A 17256-nucleotide genomic window follows, 5' to 3' on the forward strand; every position below is an offset into this window, starting at 1 on the left:
CTTTGATCCTTATTATTTCACTGATATGTGTTAAATTTGTTAAATATCAAAATGTGGCGGCCTGGGACCTCCTAGAGGTTGGTTTTGGGACAGAAATTTTTTGATGTTTTTTTTTTCTCTTTTACCAATGTAAAGAAATGTGTTTAAATAAGAATGTTACGTTATGTTCACTTCTATTCTCCGATCAATATTTACCGCGATATACTGAAGAACCCCAATATCTTATTAAATATTGACTGGAGAGAAAACTATATCTAACAAAACATACTTATTTTTAAACAAATTCTTTACGATGTTTTAAGTAAAAAAAAAAAAGAAAAGAAATAATGTTCCAAAAACGACCCTCCTACCCCATATCCATTTTACATATAAATATAGGTACATGTAATATTTACTTTGACTTTGAAAAAATAAAATTTTGCGACTCCATGGAGGCATGCAAAATCCTAAGCCTAATTATGAATCTCTCAGACAATGTTCAGATTATGGAGGGTAGAGGTAAGGAGAACAATCTCTTATGGAAGAAATGTTGCTAAAGTGTCCAGCTAGCAGCTGTAATTAATAGTCCGAAATCTCTCCGGTGGCGCTAGGTAGCACAAGTACATGACATGAACTTAGACGTTATGGACGGAGCGAAGTGCGCTGTCAGTGATTTGTTTTTTTTTATCAAAGTCAAAAATTCGTTCGCGATGTATTGTGGCGCCACCTATTTGGTTTTTTGATGGATACACATCGATGGTTCTCTTTACCTCTACCCTCCAAAAAAAAAAACAATAAAATCACTGTATAAACCGACAGAGCACCTAAAACGACTTTATAACCGTTTAATTATCTTCACGAACATCATTACCAACAGTCATTGACGTCATTATGTAACTGTCAGCTGTCACGTGCAACTAACGTATCTCTTGACGTTTGTTTGTCACCGATTCATCTTATATGACCATGGATACTTGAAGAGACTCTTAAAATAATCTGTAGTTTTATGATAATGGTGATAAAATATTTTTATCGTGTTTTTCCAGTTAGTGCAGAGTTGTTCTTTCAAATAAAAATAGAACATTTATGGATCTAAAAATATTGGCTTAGCAGACACATTCTTGCCCTAATAATTATGCGCCAAATGTATTAGAGCGCCACTTATTGACTGTCTGATAAAAAAAAGATTTAAAATTTCACGATTCTTACACATTATTAAATTATAGAAACGTGATTAAGTCCAGTTTCTATAAATTAATAATCATATAAAATTAAATTTATTTGGAATTAAATTGAGTTTTACTAAATGTAAGTCCTGAAGTCATTGACATATATCTAAAGACGGGACTTACGGGCACTAAGAATGGTGCTAGTCCAGCGGTGTCACTCATGAATTAGAGCCAATCCTGCAGTCTAACGCAACTAGTTGCGACCAATCGGGGTTGGTCCCATAGTAAAAGTTGCTCAGTATGACCTATGGTATATTCACCCCGTAAATTATTGCAGGTGACTAAATAAACAACCTGTATATGTCAATGCCTGGAGTTAAGTTAACTATCTACATAGAAGATACAAGTATACAAGACTTTATTTTAATTTATTTAATAGGGATGTTTTCGCAACGTTGCTTTTTATTAAATGGTCATTAGAAAGTACACATATTAAAATCTAAGTTTTTACATGATTAGGTGAAATCAAGTGTAATAAGAACCATTGATTACACAATTCCTTTTAAAAGCTGCGTCAGCAAATTAATTCTGCTTCGTCTAATAAAATACGGATGCGTCAGCAAAATAATTAGAGTAAGCGCTTTCATACATAATTGTTGATCCAAATTACCTGTTAATGCCATTTAAATTGTATTCTTTAGTCATGTGTTTATGTAACGTCAACTAGGGCAATGGCCATTGATGGTGGTTAATTCGATGGTACTCCCACTGTACCGTCGTCCACAAATTGAATGATAATTCGTAAACCTTATTACAATTACATAAGGTCCAACGACGATCAGTTCAGAGTGTTGCTGTTAATAATGCTATCGTTTCGATCGCTAATCGAGCACTAGCGAGCCAGAAGGCCGCCAACATCGAAAAATGGAATATCGTCCTTGAATATGCAATAGCCACAAAGAGCGTAAAGCTAGGAAATTAGAAAGGAACAAAAAATATGGTGTGCCGCGCGATACTTGATATGGAAGATTTGATTGACGTTCACGCGTGTTTTAACGTTTTACTTTAATAATACTGAAAGTAAACTTCTGATTAAAATTTCGCTAGTCAAGTCTCAGCTATATCACTAGCTATTTTACACTAAAATGATACTCCTATGATGTACAATTGGAAATATTAGAAAATTAGGCATGTTTTCGTGATTTTTTGCTATCGAGTCAACTTTAACCTTTTAAGGTTTTGCTTAGAGTCTGCCCTCGCAAATATAGTCTAGTTGCCGAGTGATTTTGTCTTGGCACTTGAACTTGATTAAAGCGTGTAAAAATTCATTATAAAAACTACAATTTTACGTTAGCCCCCTCTTAAGGGGAAGTTGGTCCAGAGTATTTCCGTGAAAATTATAAGATTCCTCCAATACTAAAAAATATTTTTTTTATACATATGTCAGTTTACACGGAAAGATTTGATTCGACTTGAAATTCTTACAAAATTAACTCTTCTGTTGGATTTTTGGATAAATATTTTAGGTTGTTAAACCTAAACTATTTATTTTTACTACATATTTGGGCTTTGTTTTTAGTAACATGATGTAAAGATAACGATATTTTATTACTTAAGTAGGCATATTGCAATGCGCTTATGACCGTCAAATAAAGCTACACCGGCTCTAACCCTACACCTCTGACCAGAGAAGATTTAAATCCCCCCTCAATTGGAGGAGGGTATCCCAATAAGGTCCGGCAAGAAACTCGGAGTAGGGGAGTCAAGCCGTTTAAGATCGCATACTTCAAACTGTATGGATGGTTTTTAATTTTATTTTCTTGCTTTAAAAAGTATAGTACGTATCATTCACGATGACGCGCAGATTTGTCAAATAAAACCTTTAATAACATAACAATACGAGTCAAGGCACGCGTCGTCGTGAATGACACAATCTATACAAAGTGCCTAATTCGCAAATTGCGAGGATCTTTCTCTTTTACTCTCACTAAGATGTAATTAGAGTGACATAGAAAAATGCCCGCACTTGACGAACTTTGATTTTCGCGGTTATAGCACTGAGTTGCGTACCATTAGGAATACACTACCTACATGTACGCAATTAGTGACCGCCATTGAAACACAATGAACAAATATTGGGCGAGACAGTTTTTATTTCAAAAACTGATGCACAGACACATATCTAGATCGTAGAATGAAATGTAAAAAATTGTGCTTAATACCAGCGGATTGTCGCTTTGATTATGATTAGTTGTCAATTGTGTGTTCGTAACTTCCTGAGTTGACTTGCAATTAGGTAAATCTTTATCTTTCAATACAGTATATGTATATATATGTACTGTCGAGTTCACCAACATTCCAAAATTTATAAAGCAATGTTCCAAATATATATTTACACGCCTCTAAGACACTGACAATTAGGTCGTGTAAATATAAGTAAAAGTAAAGATTTTTGAGAACTCGACCGTTACATGTGAAGAAATATGTAGGTATGTACTTTTTTGTTTTATCACAGAGCTTGTATAGCAGGGAATGCTCCCAGGACTCATATTGTATGACGAATCCCGGGAATCCCCGGTTTCGGGACAGATTTTATATAGAATATTAGTTCCCGGGAACACATTCAATAGCCATCTTCCAGCTTTATCCTCAGCCTCGTCTTCTAAATAAAGTACTCCATTTAATGAAACCATTTTTTCTTCTAAGTATGACGATATCGAATTAGGTATGGGATAGGACGGCGTAATGAATTCAGTGGAACGTACGCCATGTAATGTGCCGCCAGCTATTATTAACTAGGAGATACGCCATTTCTAGAAGTTAATATAGACTGGTTTGAGCTAGACTATACACTCATTTGATATAAAAAGGGTTTAGGACCTGCTCAAACCGGTTTACATGCATACAAGTTGTTTTAGTCTTTTTCGTTGTTGATTTCTTCCCGAACGCAAAAAATATACTAGGTAAGTAAGTTTGTACATGGAGTTAAATAAACGTCAGATTTTCGGCCAGATTCGAACTTTAAGATACGTCAAATATTAGGTCTAGATAATTTGGACCGGATATGTCAGTGTCAATGTGTGTGTAATAAATCGTCAATTTCTTGCGGTTATAATTTCCATTTTTTAAAGTTGCCAATGGGTGTTGGATTGTTAATGACATAATCTGTTGAATATTATAACATATGTATTATATTATATGTAGTAAGGTAGAAGTACTAGTGCTCGTCGCTGCACTTGTCACCGACATGGGCACTTTATTTCATGGAAATAACGAAGATTTTTCTGTATTCGAACTTAATCTTTGTCACTTTGACATAAAGTGCCCATGTCGAGTACTAGCGCAGCGTCGAGCACTAGTACTTCTACCTTAAGTCGTGCTCGCGCACATTTGGTTTTGTATTAGCGGAAGCGTACATAAACCAATACGATATGTAGTTTTAAATGATCGGAGAATCGCGTTTCGGTTTCAGTAAATAAACACCGGTTAACCGTTGGCACATGTCGTTCCGGATGTTTTAGTTTCCGCTATTAAATTCGTTAATTTATCATGTGTTAACAAAATTATACGCGTCTAAAAAATAAAATAACATTTGATCGCTCACTTTTTAACTCATTATAACAGCTTAAAACAGCCACAAAAAATAACTTGTTTCTTGCAGACTTTTTGGGGTTTACACCACTGACATAGGTACGTTTCGGCTAAAACCCCAGCTAGCATTCTTATTGACAGTACTATACCTAGCCCCAAAACTTCAAGCTAAGAGGAAACAGCCCATAATCATACTAACCATGAAAAGTTCGTTTGTTTAGTTGAACGTTTGTCAGTGCCTGAATAGCGGCGCGAAGAACAGCCCTGCTTTCGACGGAAGCTGAGAATCTGGCTACTAAATTTACATCACAGTTTACCTCATCTGTTCCCATTGTTTATATCAGAAAATTTCGTAATAAATAGGCAGATAAATCGTTTACGTTATACGTTACACCTTGATGTGTGGTGTGCTGGTACCGCTGTTGTGTATACAAGGATGCATTGAAATTATAGGTTTGTTTTGATTAGACGGTAATTATTTACAATGTTCGAGCCTGGCGTAAATGACATTTACACTTAGGACTATCTTTCTGTCTAGCTTCTAGGTTTTTTAAGGGCTTAATTTCTTTTTCTCTGTGTACTTATAACGTGAAAGCATTTCGTAGGCACTCTGTAAACTACTCTTGATTAAATAAATATATGATTTTTAATGTTTTATCTGGCGCTATCTCAGCTGCGGATTCTAAATGGGCACACGATTATATTTTATGCGGTTTGGGTATACCTCGGCCTCGCCTTAAGCAACCCTATTCCACTTTAGCACTAAAAGAAAATTGACAAGTTTGTAGTGCTTAGTTATCTCCTTGTAAATGCAGCCCCATTAATGTAAGTAATGTAACGCCTTATGTAGTGTAGGCATCTAGCACAAGGATTGCCAAGTTTACAAGAGAATAAATAGTCTTCATCGCTTGTCCTTTAACGACGAAATGTCTAAGTCGTAAGAATCACAACAGTCACGAACGTTTGCGCCAAGTAGAAAATTAACATAGGTAAAGTATGTAATGATAAGTAACTAGCAAAGTCCTGTTACCGTGGCAAAAGTTATCTACAAGTATTTCCCCGGTAGTTTTCTCCGGTTAATTTTTTAAATACCTGTAATTTTTACTTGTTGCACTCTTTTCATATCCTTTGGCCACAACATTTTTATGTATGTGCACATTTATGTTCAAAATAGATCGACATAAGAGGCAGACTAAGAGGGACATTAGTGATGTTAAGTAGGTTGTTACAATTTGGATAAATTAATGTATCAATTAGGCGATTAATTGGAGCTTTTAAGTAGGTACTAGGTAGGTACCTAGGTATACAATTATTCGCACATATATGCATGAAGGTGAAGACATCATTGAGTTTATGCTAATTCCAGCAAGCGTAGTCTGCCAAATAAAATTAACGACCGACCATATTGACAAAGTTGCCGCTGGTTGTGATTAAAACAGCGCGGGCTTCTCACGGATCTCGAATGTTCGACCAAAGGTCAGGTTGTAGGAAATGTGATCAGTTCCGGTCGGATATCGGTGCTGTGGCCTTTGAGATTACGTGCATATGTGACTACCTATATGTGTCTAGCTTTTACTGATTTTATCCTCATTACACGGCTAGCGTTCGTATAACCAGCGTAGCGGCCGCTGCGATTCTACCTAATGTTGTTTTTTTTCTGTACTTTATCCTTAAATTTTATATTATTCCTGGATTTTCTGGTATACTTGAGTCGAATGCTCACCTGCCCTCCATGAGCACCGTGAATAACATGACAGCATATGTGGCCTTCATCGCCCTTACTTGTCTCGTTTGCCATTTCACATGCTCTGACATCAGATGCCTTGAACTCGTTGTGCTAAACCGTTATATTTACATCGGAATGCTAGATTTTCATCAGATTAGGAAGCGATCCTTTTTCACTACAGTACTCGACATGGGCACTTTATGTCAAAGTGACAAAGATTAAGTTCGAATACAGAAAAATCTTCGTTGTACAAATTTAACCTATATTTCCATGAAATAAAGTGCCCATGTCGGTGACAAGTGCAGCGACGAGCATGTTAGATTATTATTTATAAATTGTATTATGTATGAAACTGACCTGTTTCTCTGACTTCCAATGTTGATAAATATTCATTATTTAAACACTTAACTTAATATCACGCGAAGTTTACACAATTTGTGATTTATGTGGGTACGATACGAAACCACGGTTGTTTAGAGAAACATGGATAGTGATAACTTTGAGACGGTAGTTAACCTTCTAATAAGATTCGTAAACTATTTTAAAGTGATTATATTATGTATTAACATTACTTATTAGTAATTATGTATAACGGAGTTTATTGAAAAGATGTTGTGATCATTTTATTCTGCATTATTCGATAAATGAGAAGATACGTTTGTGACGTCACTTCTCGAACGACAAATGGCATGATTAACCAGTTGTGAGTGGCTGGTTAGCAGTGGATATAAAAGGGCCCGACCCATTTCATTTGGATCATTCTCATTGTGATTCTTCGTTGCGCTGCAGCACTGAGTTAATCGTCGCCACAGGAATATTGAAAGTTAAGTAAATACTATGTTGATCATTATGTTAATGTTTTTGTGCTTACTTGATTAATTTGATGAATTAATTATTAAATAATGTATTGGTGAATTATAAAGTATTAGTGATTGTATTTATTAGTTGTTGGTGATAAGGTTAATAAATTGGTTTATTAACTATAATAAAAAGGTCTTATTTTCAATTATATTTATTCATTATTTAATTTATCATACTAGTAATCCAAATAGCATCTAGTGATAGTTTTGGCAGTTTCTAATAATTCTGAATCGGTAAATAAATAACTTGATGACAAGTTATGCCGAATTTATACAGCTAACTTAGTGTTATCAAGCAGTATTGTAAATTTAAGGTAATATTGACTATTAATTCTGTTTCAATTGCTTGTTTGTATAGCAGCAGGGTTTGCTTTTATCTGCTCGGACGTCCATTTTAATTTATTATTCTAACATCAGAAGTTGGGATAGTATTCAGCCTTACTTCAAAAAATGCTTATGTAATTTCAGAGAGATTTGGAGGCTCTGCGTGGCCTTCTGAAAGCGATCAAGGATGCTGTCTCCGGTGCTATTGGAAAAGAAGTGGACATCGCTTTGCCTACTTTCGACCCTGCTACAAGCGACAGTGGAGCAGAGTCCTGGTATATCTATAATGATGTAAATGTTAAAATTTTATTTTTTATAGTAACGTTACCTCAACATCAGAATCGCCTATATATTACAAATAATTTGCTGTACTATAAAACTGCACATAATGTGAAATGAATTGTCAGATTGGCCGAACGGTTTTTAGAGAGTTTAACAAACAGTAAATACCTGCACCGTCGGAAAATCTACAGGATATTCACCTTTTCATTTCATTATGTATTTATGTACACGAACCTTAATGGATCTTTTAATTATACAGAATTTTGAATGATAAACTGTATAATTTTTTAGTTCTGACACTTGGAGACTTTTACACCTCAATAATTTGATATTTTTTTTGTGTTATTTTTTTAAATATTTTTATTTACTTTTTTAATTTGACGTTTTCATTGGTATTTCCCACGTTGACGTGTAAAAGTGCCCTGGTGGCCTGTTCGCTGAATAAATGTTGAAGGTGCAATTTACTAATAATGTAATGCTGGTAAATATACATTTTGTGAAATAGTATTTTGTACAAGATAATATTATTATCTGCTGTAGATTGGTTAAAAAAAAAATACGCTGGTCGGCCACATACTTGATACCGATTGGTCTCACTGGCAGAGTGTGAATGTGATCGGTATGTCTAGGTATGGTTTGGCATTTTTCATACACTATTTAGGTATCCGCTGGTCGGTCATTTACTTGGTGTCAATTGTCTCACTAGCAGCGGGTGAAAGTAATTGGCATGCCGAGGTATTTGGCAATACCCACATTTGTGATACACTATTTGGGTATCCGCTGGTCGGTCATATACTTGGTGTCAATTGTTCTCACTAGCAGCGGGTGAATGTAATTGGCATGTCTAGGTATTTGGCAATACCCACAGATTCGATGATTGAATGGTGCTAAGATGTCTATTCAAACAGTTAATAATATTGATTATATAATAATGTATGACATAGCATTATTGTTTATTAAGCATTGGTTTCAATCTAAAGAGTAGCGATTGAATGAGAGTAACATGTTTATTCATCCGGTCAATAATATTTAACATTGGCTTTACTTAATTAATGATGTGGTTGTCTTTCTTGAATTATGCTTTTAGTACTTCGGGAACGAAGTACACGTCAGTATGGCCGTGTTAGATTATTATTTATAAATTGTATTATGTATGAAACTGACCTGTTTCTCTGACTTCCAATGTTGATAAATATTCATTATTTAAACACTTAACTTAATATCACGCGAAGTTTACACAATTTGTGATTTATGTGGGTACGATACGAAACCACGGTTGTTTAGAGAAACATGGATAGTGATAACTTTGAGACGGTAGTTAACCTTCTAATAAGATTCGTAAACTATTTTAAAGTGATTATATTATGTATTAACATTACTTATTAGTAATTATGTATAACGGAGTTTATTGAAAAGATGTTGTGATCATTTTATTCTGCATTATTCGATAAATGAGAAGATACGTTTGTGACGTCACTTCTCGAACGACAAATGGCATGATTAACCAGTTGTGAGTGGCTGGTTAGCAGTGGATATAAAAGGGCCCGACCCATTTCATTTGGATCATTCTCATTGTGATTCTTCGTTGCGCTGCAGCACTGAGTTAATCGTCGCCACAGGAATATTGAAAGTTAAGTAAATACTATGTTGATCATTATGTTAATGTTTTTGTGCTTACTTGATTAATTTGATGAATTAATTATTAAATAATGTATTGGTGAATTATAAAGTATTAGTGATTGTATTTATTAGTTGTTGGTGATAAGGTTAATAAATTGGTTTATTAACTATAATAAAAAGGTCTTATTTTCAATTATATTTATTCATTATTTAATTTATCATACTAGTAATCCAAATAGCATCTAGTGATAGTTTTGGCAGTTTCTAATAATTCTGAATCGGTAAATAAATAACTTGATGACAAGTTATGCCGAATTTATACAGCTAACTTAGTGTTATCAAGCAGTATTGTAAATTTAAGGTAATATTGACTATTAATTCTGTTTCAATTGCTTGTTTGTATAGCAGCAGGGTTTGCTTTTATCTGCTCGGACGTCCATTTTAATTTATTATTCTAACAAGCACTAGTACTTCTACCTTACTACATATAATATAATACATATATTATGTTATAATATTCAACAGATTATGGCACTAATCCGGCACTAATATTGACACAAGAGAGCCGGATTACTGGAAGTTAGAGCAAATCTGCTTATTATATTGATGTGTTTTTGGTATGTCGAAGCAATATATACTATACTATATATTGCTTCGACATACTATATTATATAGTATATTATATTCAAAGAAAATTGTACTGTCTCTGGATTTCAGGCATACCATAAAGATATTTATATATATTCAAGAGTGATAATGTAAGCGCACATAGTAAATTTGGAAATATATAATGATCCTTGCACCCCTATTTTAGTGCCGGATTACTCGGTGTACCTGACGATCGAAGAGCCGGATTATCGAGATTTCACTGTATTATAATTAGGAAGCCTGTCTATCGCTTGGAGCCGAATTAACTCTAATTTTGTTATGATATTTTTTAGAAGTAAGAAGACTCCGTAGTCTATGTACGTCTGCAACTCCAGAGTACATGCGCGTTGCCGACCCAAACACTCCGCACCCTCATTAAGCTCTGGCAACCTTTCTAACCGGCATCTGTGACGGCATAACCGCCAACTGACGGGGTAAGAGCTTACTCTGGGGCTTAGTCATTTTGTGTTATAATTTCCTATATCTCCCGTAGGAATTCATATATTAATACCCCTAAATTCATTTGCTCCATAACTTACTCCATTAATACCTAGCAAGTCTAGATACTTACGTACCTAAACAATTGAATAAGCAACAAGGCCAGCCGCATAGATATAAAATATATTTTCATTTCTCATGCTCTGAAAGTATGTCATTCATGTTCTATGAAGTGTGCAGAAAGTGATACGTTTCTGCTCTAGAGCAGTTTACTCCCCAAGTATTTTTTTTAAATTTATTTTAAGATGAGCAATTAAAATTTGGTTTTAAATGGATTTATTGTACACTTTACATTCTGATATTTACGGAGCAATACGTTTTCCTAAATTGTTAATTGAAAGGAAAGGTCCTTATAAAAGTTTATACTTGGTCATGTTTTTTTACTACACATTCCTCGTATTTGACATGAAAAGTAGCGTGTTTAACTCTGGTGAAATTTTCAATCCAATGCATTTCAATCTCGGAGTACCATTGGTGCTTTCACTGCGTTCGAGCGCCAAACTACCTCGACAAAAATGAGTGCCTTTCATCCCTTGATTAACAATCTACTAAAATACGAGGGTTTTTCTCTTAAAACACACATAGAACACACACAAAAAAAAAACAAACACGTAAACACGGTGTTCAATCTGTGATAAAGAAAATACTTACCTAATATATTTTTTATTAGTCTGTATAAGTAGTTAGGTACTTAAGCTTAAAAATAATAGTCAGTGAATGTAAACAAATCGAGCATATTTTAAATAAATTATGCTAATACATGCGTTGTTACGCGAAAACTAAGCTACCAGTCGCTTCTTACTCATCAACAGATGAGAGCCAAACATTCAAACGTTCCGGGACAAAAATCTTTGCCGCCTATTATTATGATAAGTAGGCATCGGTTGTTAGTATCATGGTTAACGTAATTAGTGCTTGTCTATTGTCTTTAAAACAACCTTGTCTCAGCATCTCTTTGATTTTTTTATTATTATGTAAATGTGGCTGTGAGATGAGCCTAGCTTTATGTTTTTCTCTGTAGGTCTATGACATCAATAAAACAGTCGCTTGTTATTAATTTTAGAGGTTATTAAGGAAATAGAACGCGGATGAAAAATAACCTGAAACTTACCAAACTTCTATTTTCTTTTTTGGCTAGCAAAAATTCTAACCATTAATTATTTCACTGATTATAAACATAAACACTATTCAGCAGTTCAGCACCGCTTGTGAAATTATGGACGTTGTGTGGTTTTAGGTAAAAGTTGTTATTTTTTTTGTGTTGTTGACCGTATCTGTGTGAAACATACTCGAAATTGACCGTTTTTAAGTCACGAGAAAGAATATTTTCCATGATCAGTTCATATGGCCGATGGCCATGGGGAGGGGTGGAGCATACATATAGTTAGACATGTTATTCTCTAGGGGGGCTTCTCTGACCAAAACTCCCCGCCTGGCGACACCCATGTTTAATGCAATTGACATAAACAAGCAGATGGTATTAAACGACTAGGATGATTGTTTAAAACAGCCATTCCTGTTTGATGTTGACCGCATGACAAATGATTTGGCAAGATGCTAAGATCGTAAACCAGACGTTATGTCTACCACAACAACACTCCAAATGAAATTACTAACTCAGTATTTTTAAAGCGAATAAACATTATATTATTAATCTACTTATTTTAATTTTGCTGGTAGCCGTCGTTTAATCAAGTACGGTATGCGACATCAATAAAAATGATTTACGATTGCTATATGAAATATCTCAGCCTTGATTGCGAGCACTAGACTTCAATTCAATTTAATGCCTAAGGCGTAGCCAAAGAAACTTAACTACCGGGAATGTTTCGGAAATGGATTCTTAGCCTGAGACGTCCTATTGTTCCAAATTGTTGTTTATTCATGCTAAATTGGAGATTGTTGCTAAAAACTATAACGGCCGAGTGCGCTTGAACGACAAAAACCGCTGGCCTTGTGATGGCTGACCGCGAATTTAATTCCTGCTTCACTGAAGGAGAACGTCAACGTAATCTGTGATGGCAATTTTGATAACTATCTTACGGGTTATTTTTGTCTCTATACCAACTCGGTTAGTTTGTAAAAAAAATCTCGGCATGCGATTTTTTCGAGTTACGCGCGAGTTATCGTGTCGATTATTGGTCACGCTCCGCGCCCACAGTCTTCACTAACTCGAGTCTAATTCGATAAAAAAAGTGGTGTGAAATTGCTGTAGACAATTTACTTCGTTATCGTCCAATTGCTAAGATGTTCCCCTTAAAGACTTCAGTGTGGCCGCCCGACTGAAAAGTAAATAATTTAAATTAACTTCGGCTTAAATAAAGACCTGCTTGCCGCAATGATATCATCAATTCATTAGCTACTGTAGTTAGTAGGTCCCTACATATATAGGTTGATATGATAGCCACTTTAGAGTGGGGGAAATGCACTTCAAGATACAAATAAGACAATATGTGATAAGTAATCCCACACTTGTTACCTTTACCTAGTTTCAAATGGAATGAACACATGCAAGTCAATGATAACAACTCGACAAGTGTAGCAATGAAAGTCAACCTTCTACAATACATTAGCACTTGATACACTTATAATTTAAAGCTGTCCCCGTTTTGTCCGGATGTGGCCACGAACACAAATTGTTATTTTAATTGCCTACATTGTAACGCTGAAAACGCATCTGTGCAAGTGCACAGGTGTCAAATTAGTTATTGTATGCACAATTTGATCGCGACCGCATTAAACAAGTGATACCAATGTTGTAGGCACTTTTAGATCCAGTGCTATCTGAAATCCATCGTGACTATCTTAGTCTTGAAAACAACTAAAATAATTGGTAGGTACCTATTATACTTACCGGGCCCATATTTGTATTGTACACACTTGATAACGCGCATAAGATGACGCATCTGTAAACGGTGCCGTACCTACCTACATTTGTTTTGGTGATATCGTATCTAGTATATTCAATAAGTAGATCGAGGTACTTGTTCCCGAGAGTAGGAAAGCCAACATAACGTAAATAACATAATAGGCCATGTCATTTTGTCAGAAAGTCCTAGACAAAGTTACATGTCTCAAGTTACGTCTGGCCTAAGTACTGGGAAAAAGAGTAAACAAAGAAAAATATCGTGAATTGGGTAGCAAGCAGACAACAGGTGAAGTAACTTTTTGTTTTTGTTTGCAGAAGCAGGAACATAAGCGGCCAACATGGGGGCTATGTTCCGGAGCGAGGAGATGGCGCTCTGCCAGCTCTTCATACAGCCCGAGGCGGCGTACACCTCGGTCTCGGAGCTGGGAGAAGCCGGCACTGTGCAGTTTAGAGATGTGAGTATTATCCTTTATTATTTGTCAAATCACAGCTATTAGTGTGCGGCAACACCATGTTGCATCTTTTCTTACGTTACGTAAAGGTTTGTTTCATTTTATAACAATACCTACCGAATGTTGAGTTGCGTTAGCCATAGGTATCCTTATCTACTTTCGTTAAACACCATTATAATGGCTTTTATTGGAAAAAAAATCCATAACTTTACGTTATTCATTTCACTGCAACAGATTTGTCATGTTCTAGATTAGAAACGATTCTCATTTCATTCATCGTTATAGCATAGGTGATCAGTGAAGCACGCATGCTAAATCAAAGGCTATCCAGTCTGTCTTGTTCGAGGCCGCCGAGACCTGAAATGTAATTCGCTTTGCGTGCCGACTACAAGCGAATATTCGCTTGGTCCTAACTATTTAGTAAATATATGGTCCTTACTAGTAAAAATTTCTTTTACATTGTCTCGCACAGTGACCCAATTCAAGTGGAGCAAGTGTCGAATTGGCCGTGCCATAACCTATCGCAAAAGTAGCTATATTCAAATTGTCAAATTGGGCTTCCGACTTCCGACATAATTCGTATAAGAGTTCTATTAACAACATCAATAATCACATGTATTTTTTACATCAACCTCTTCTACACTACACACACACACTCACACACACACACACATAAAAAATATTAATTAGGTAAATATATGGGTTTCTGTAATTTAACAACACTGTAGCAAAATTGCTACGAAGTTTGCGATGTCACTGTTATTACAATGTCACTTTTTAATAAAAGGTAGCGTGCACGATATTATGTGCGACCGTAATACGCCTGCTGGTTCGTATGAGGCCAATGTTCGCCTAGCAGTGATAATAGCAGCCCTGAGGTCTCATTCATATGTTGCAAGTGCTCCTGGAGTTTGACCTTAGTTTATTACTCACGTATTCTTTCTTCGTTCGAGTAGTACCAAACATATTTGCAGAATTGTTTGTATAATTGAACGCTCGGTTACCTATAAAACACCATATGCATACTTTAGTAACAATATGTAGTTTCAAGTCTCGCACAATGGTCTGTTGATATAATATATTTGTGCTATCAGCTTTTATTCACTCTCGCATTGTTAGCCAGTAGGTAGGACCTTATTAGGTACCTACCTTTTATTATGCAATTTTAACCTAATTTACTATGGAATGAACTTTAGACATAGGTGAGTGAATGAACACCTAAGTAATTAGGCTTCATTATGATGTCCTAGGTTGCTTTTTGACAGCTGTCAGTTTTTCTTCAGATCACAATATAGTCAAAATAAGTTTCAACACCGCATATTCCTATAACAAAAGGATTGCAGTTCAAATTATTCTTATTTTATATATCATGGTCTGAAATTATCCTGATATTATCGTATATTAATTAGCCCTGCGAATAGTAGAAATCTAATATTTTAGTAAACTAGGTCTCCATGTCACGAGCTATCACCAAGACAACTCGAATTCGCCTCTAGACCTTGGTTTCGGGCGAAGACAGAAACACGATTATGTCAGCGATCGTTTCTCTTTTATTTTCCCGTGTCGTGTTCAACCGATCTGGAGTCACATCAGAACCAAAAAGACGTATGTTAGCGTATAAGTTGCGTCGGTTGTATTCTTCCGCTTGTACGATGGGTACTTAAGGTTAGGCCGGTTTAGTACCGGTTCCCTGCTCTTGACTCACCCGATTTGATCAGACGGGTGGGTTTCGTAATACTTTACACATAATAATCCACGTATTCTTAGATTTCCTTCTACCAATTGCGACACCGCATGTATCGGAAACTTGTCTTAGCTCACATAGTTACGCTAATGTAATACAGTCTACATGCGTATGTACTTACATCTTAATGCTCAATTTATTCGTTCTATATTATATTAAGAAAACGTAAACTTTATTAAAACTTGTAGGTCGTAACCTGGCTTGGTTGACTTCCTTAATATTTCAAAATTGTAACTTCCGCGATTTAAGAGTTTTGCAAGATACAGATCACCATTGCTACGTAACTATAGTAATGAATGCCACATACACTTTGCTACCATATATAATAAACCTATAAAATTAAATGCGAGACGGCCGAAAGCTTTAAGTAGACACAAATGCGATTATACTATGCTACCCACATCCCACAGCGGCGCATGGCTACATCATGCATGTCAATTGTCAAAAGTCGTTAATTACTAAAATCAATTCATGTAAAACTATAATAATATTTATAGCTGACATACGTAGGTCGTGCAGTGCCTTCGCTTACTTTAACGTGAAGCAAAATCTTGCAGCTTTCAAGGAACTTTGCGTCCACTGATGATTAGTTACAAAGTCCGAAGTCTATGCAGTCATCGTAATTCACGGAGATGAGTGATGACGGATAAGCATTCGTAATAAACGTAACTCCCTAGGATTTCTATTGAAAAATCGTCTTTTATTACTGACAATTACCTGACAGCACATTTACCTGATAGCACGCAAGGCCCAATTATGGCAATTTGAGGCTTTAGAACGCGACTGGCGGATATGGGTAGAGAATAGGTAAGAGTTAAACATCACGTAATGTGTTGTGCGTGACTAATCTAACTAGAAGACTTTGTTTGGTCCTTTAAGTGGGTATGGCAGGCATGGTTGGTCCACATGTAATAAAAGTTATGAGACGTTCATTTTTAAATTGTGACTTGTTTTGTCACAAAAATTATTTAAAGGAGTATTTTAGTCTATGCTTCGTTGTTTTGCCACAGTATTTTACCTACAGGTAAGTAGGTGAGACAATTCATTAAGCCATTGTAGGTTTGACTCCCTCACCGACCTTCCTATCCACGGGCAGCCCCTACGAGTAAAACATCATACTGCCCCTCACTTGACTAAAGTCTACACACTTCTAGACTTGTACATTATATAGACGCTAGACTTTCTCTACTCTTGTAGAAAAAATAGATTTAAATGGAAATTGACCTCTTGAGATTGACGCTGTGTTTTAAACAGTTATTTTGAGTGCATGGATAACCAACGATTTTTTTCCTTTTCCAGCTAAACCCCGACGTGAATGCGTTCCAACGCAAATTCGTCAATGAGGTCCGCCGCTGCGACGAGATGGAGCGGAAACTGCGCTACATTGAAACTGAAGTTCACAAAGATGGAGTACATGTCCCCGACGTCAAGGAGGCCCCGCGCGCGCCCAATCCTAGGGAAATCATCGACTTGGAGGTGAGTTGAACTGTAACT

The 17256-nt window shown here is 35.8% G+C and overlaps 1 protein-coding gene across 3 annotated transcripts in view; it reads left to right on the top strand.

The window, feature by feature from the left end:
• Positions 1-17256, top strand: part of LOC133520554 (V-type proton ATPase 116 kDa subunit a 1) — a 37154-nt gene that overhangs the window by 4371 nt on the left and 15527 nt on the right. For all 3 annotated transcript variants that reach the window (XM_061855049.1, XM_061855050.1, XM_061855048.1), the window contains exons 2-3: positions 13882-14021; positions 17062-17238. In XM_061855049.1, coding sequence (XP_061711033.1) covers positions 13905-14021; positions 17062-17238 — 294 coding nt within the window. In that variant the 5' untranslated portion in view covers positions 13882-13904. The remainder of the gene's footprint in view (positions 1-13881; positions 14022-17061; positions 17239-17256) is intronic.

This window comes from Cydia pomonella, chromosome 8, assembly GCF_033807575.1.
Source record: "Cydia pomonella isolate Wapato2018A chromosome 8, ilCydPomo1, whole genome shotgun sequence".
NCBI lineage: Eukaryota > Metazoa > Arthropoda > Insecta > Lepidoptera > Tortricidae > Cydia > Cydia pomonella.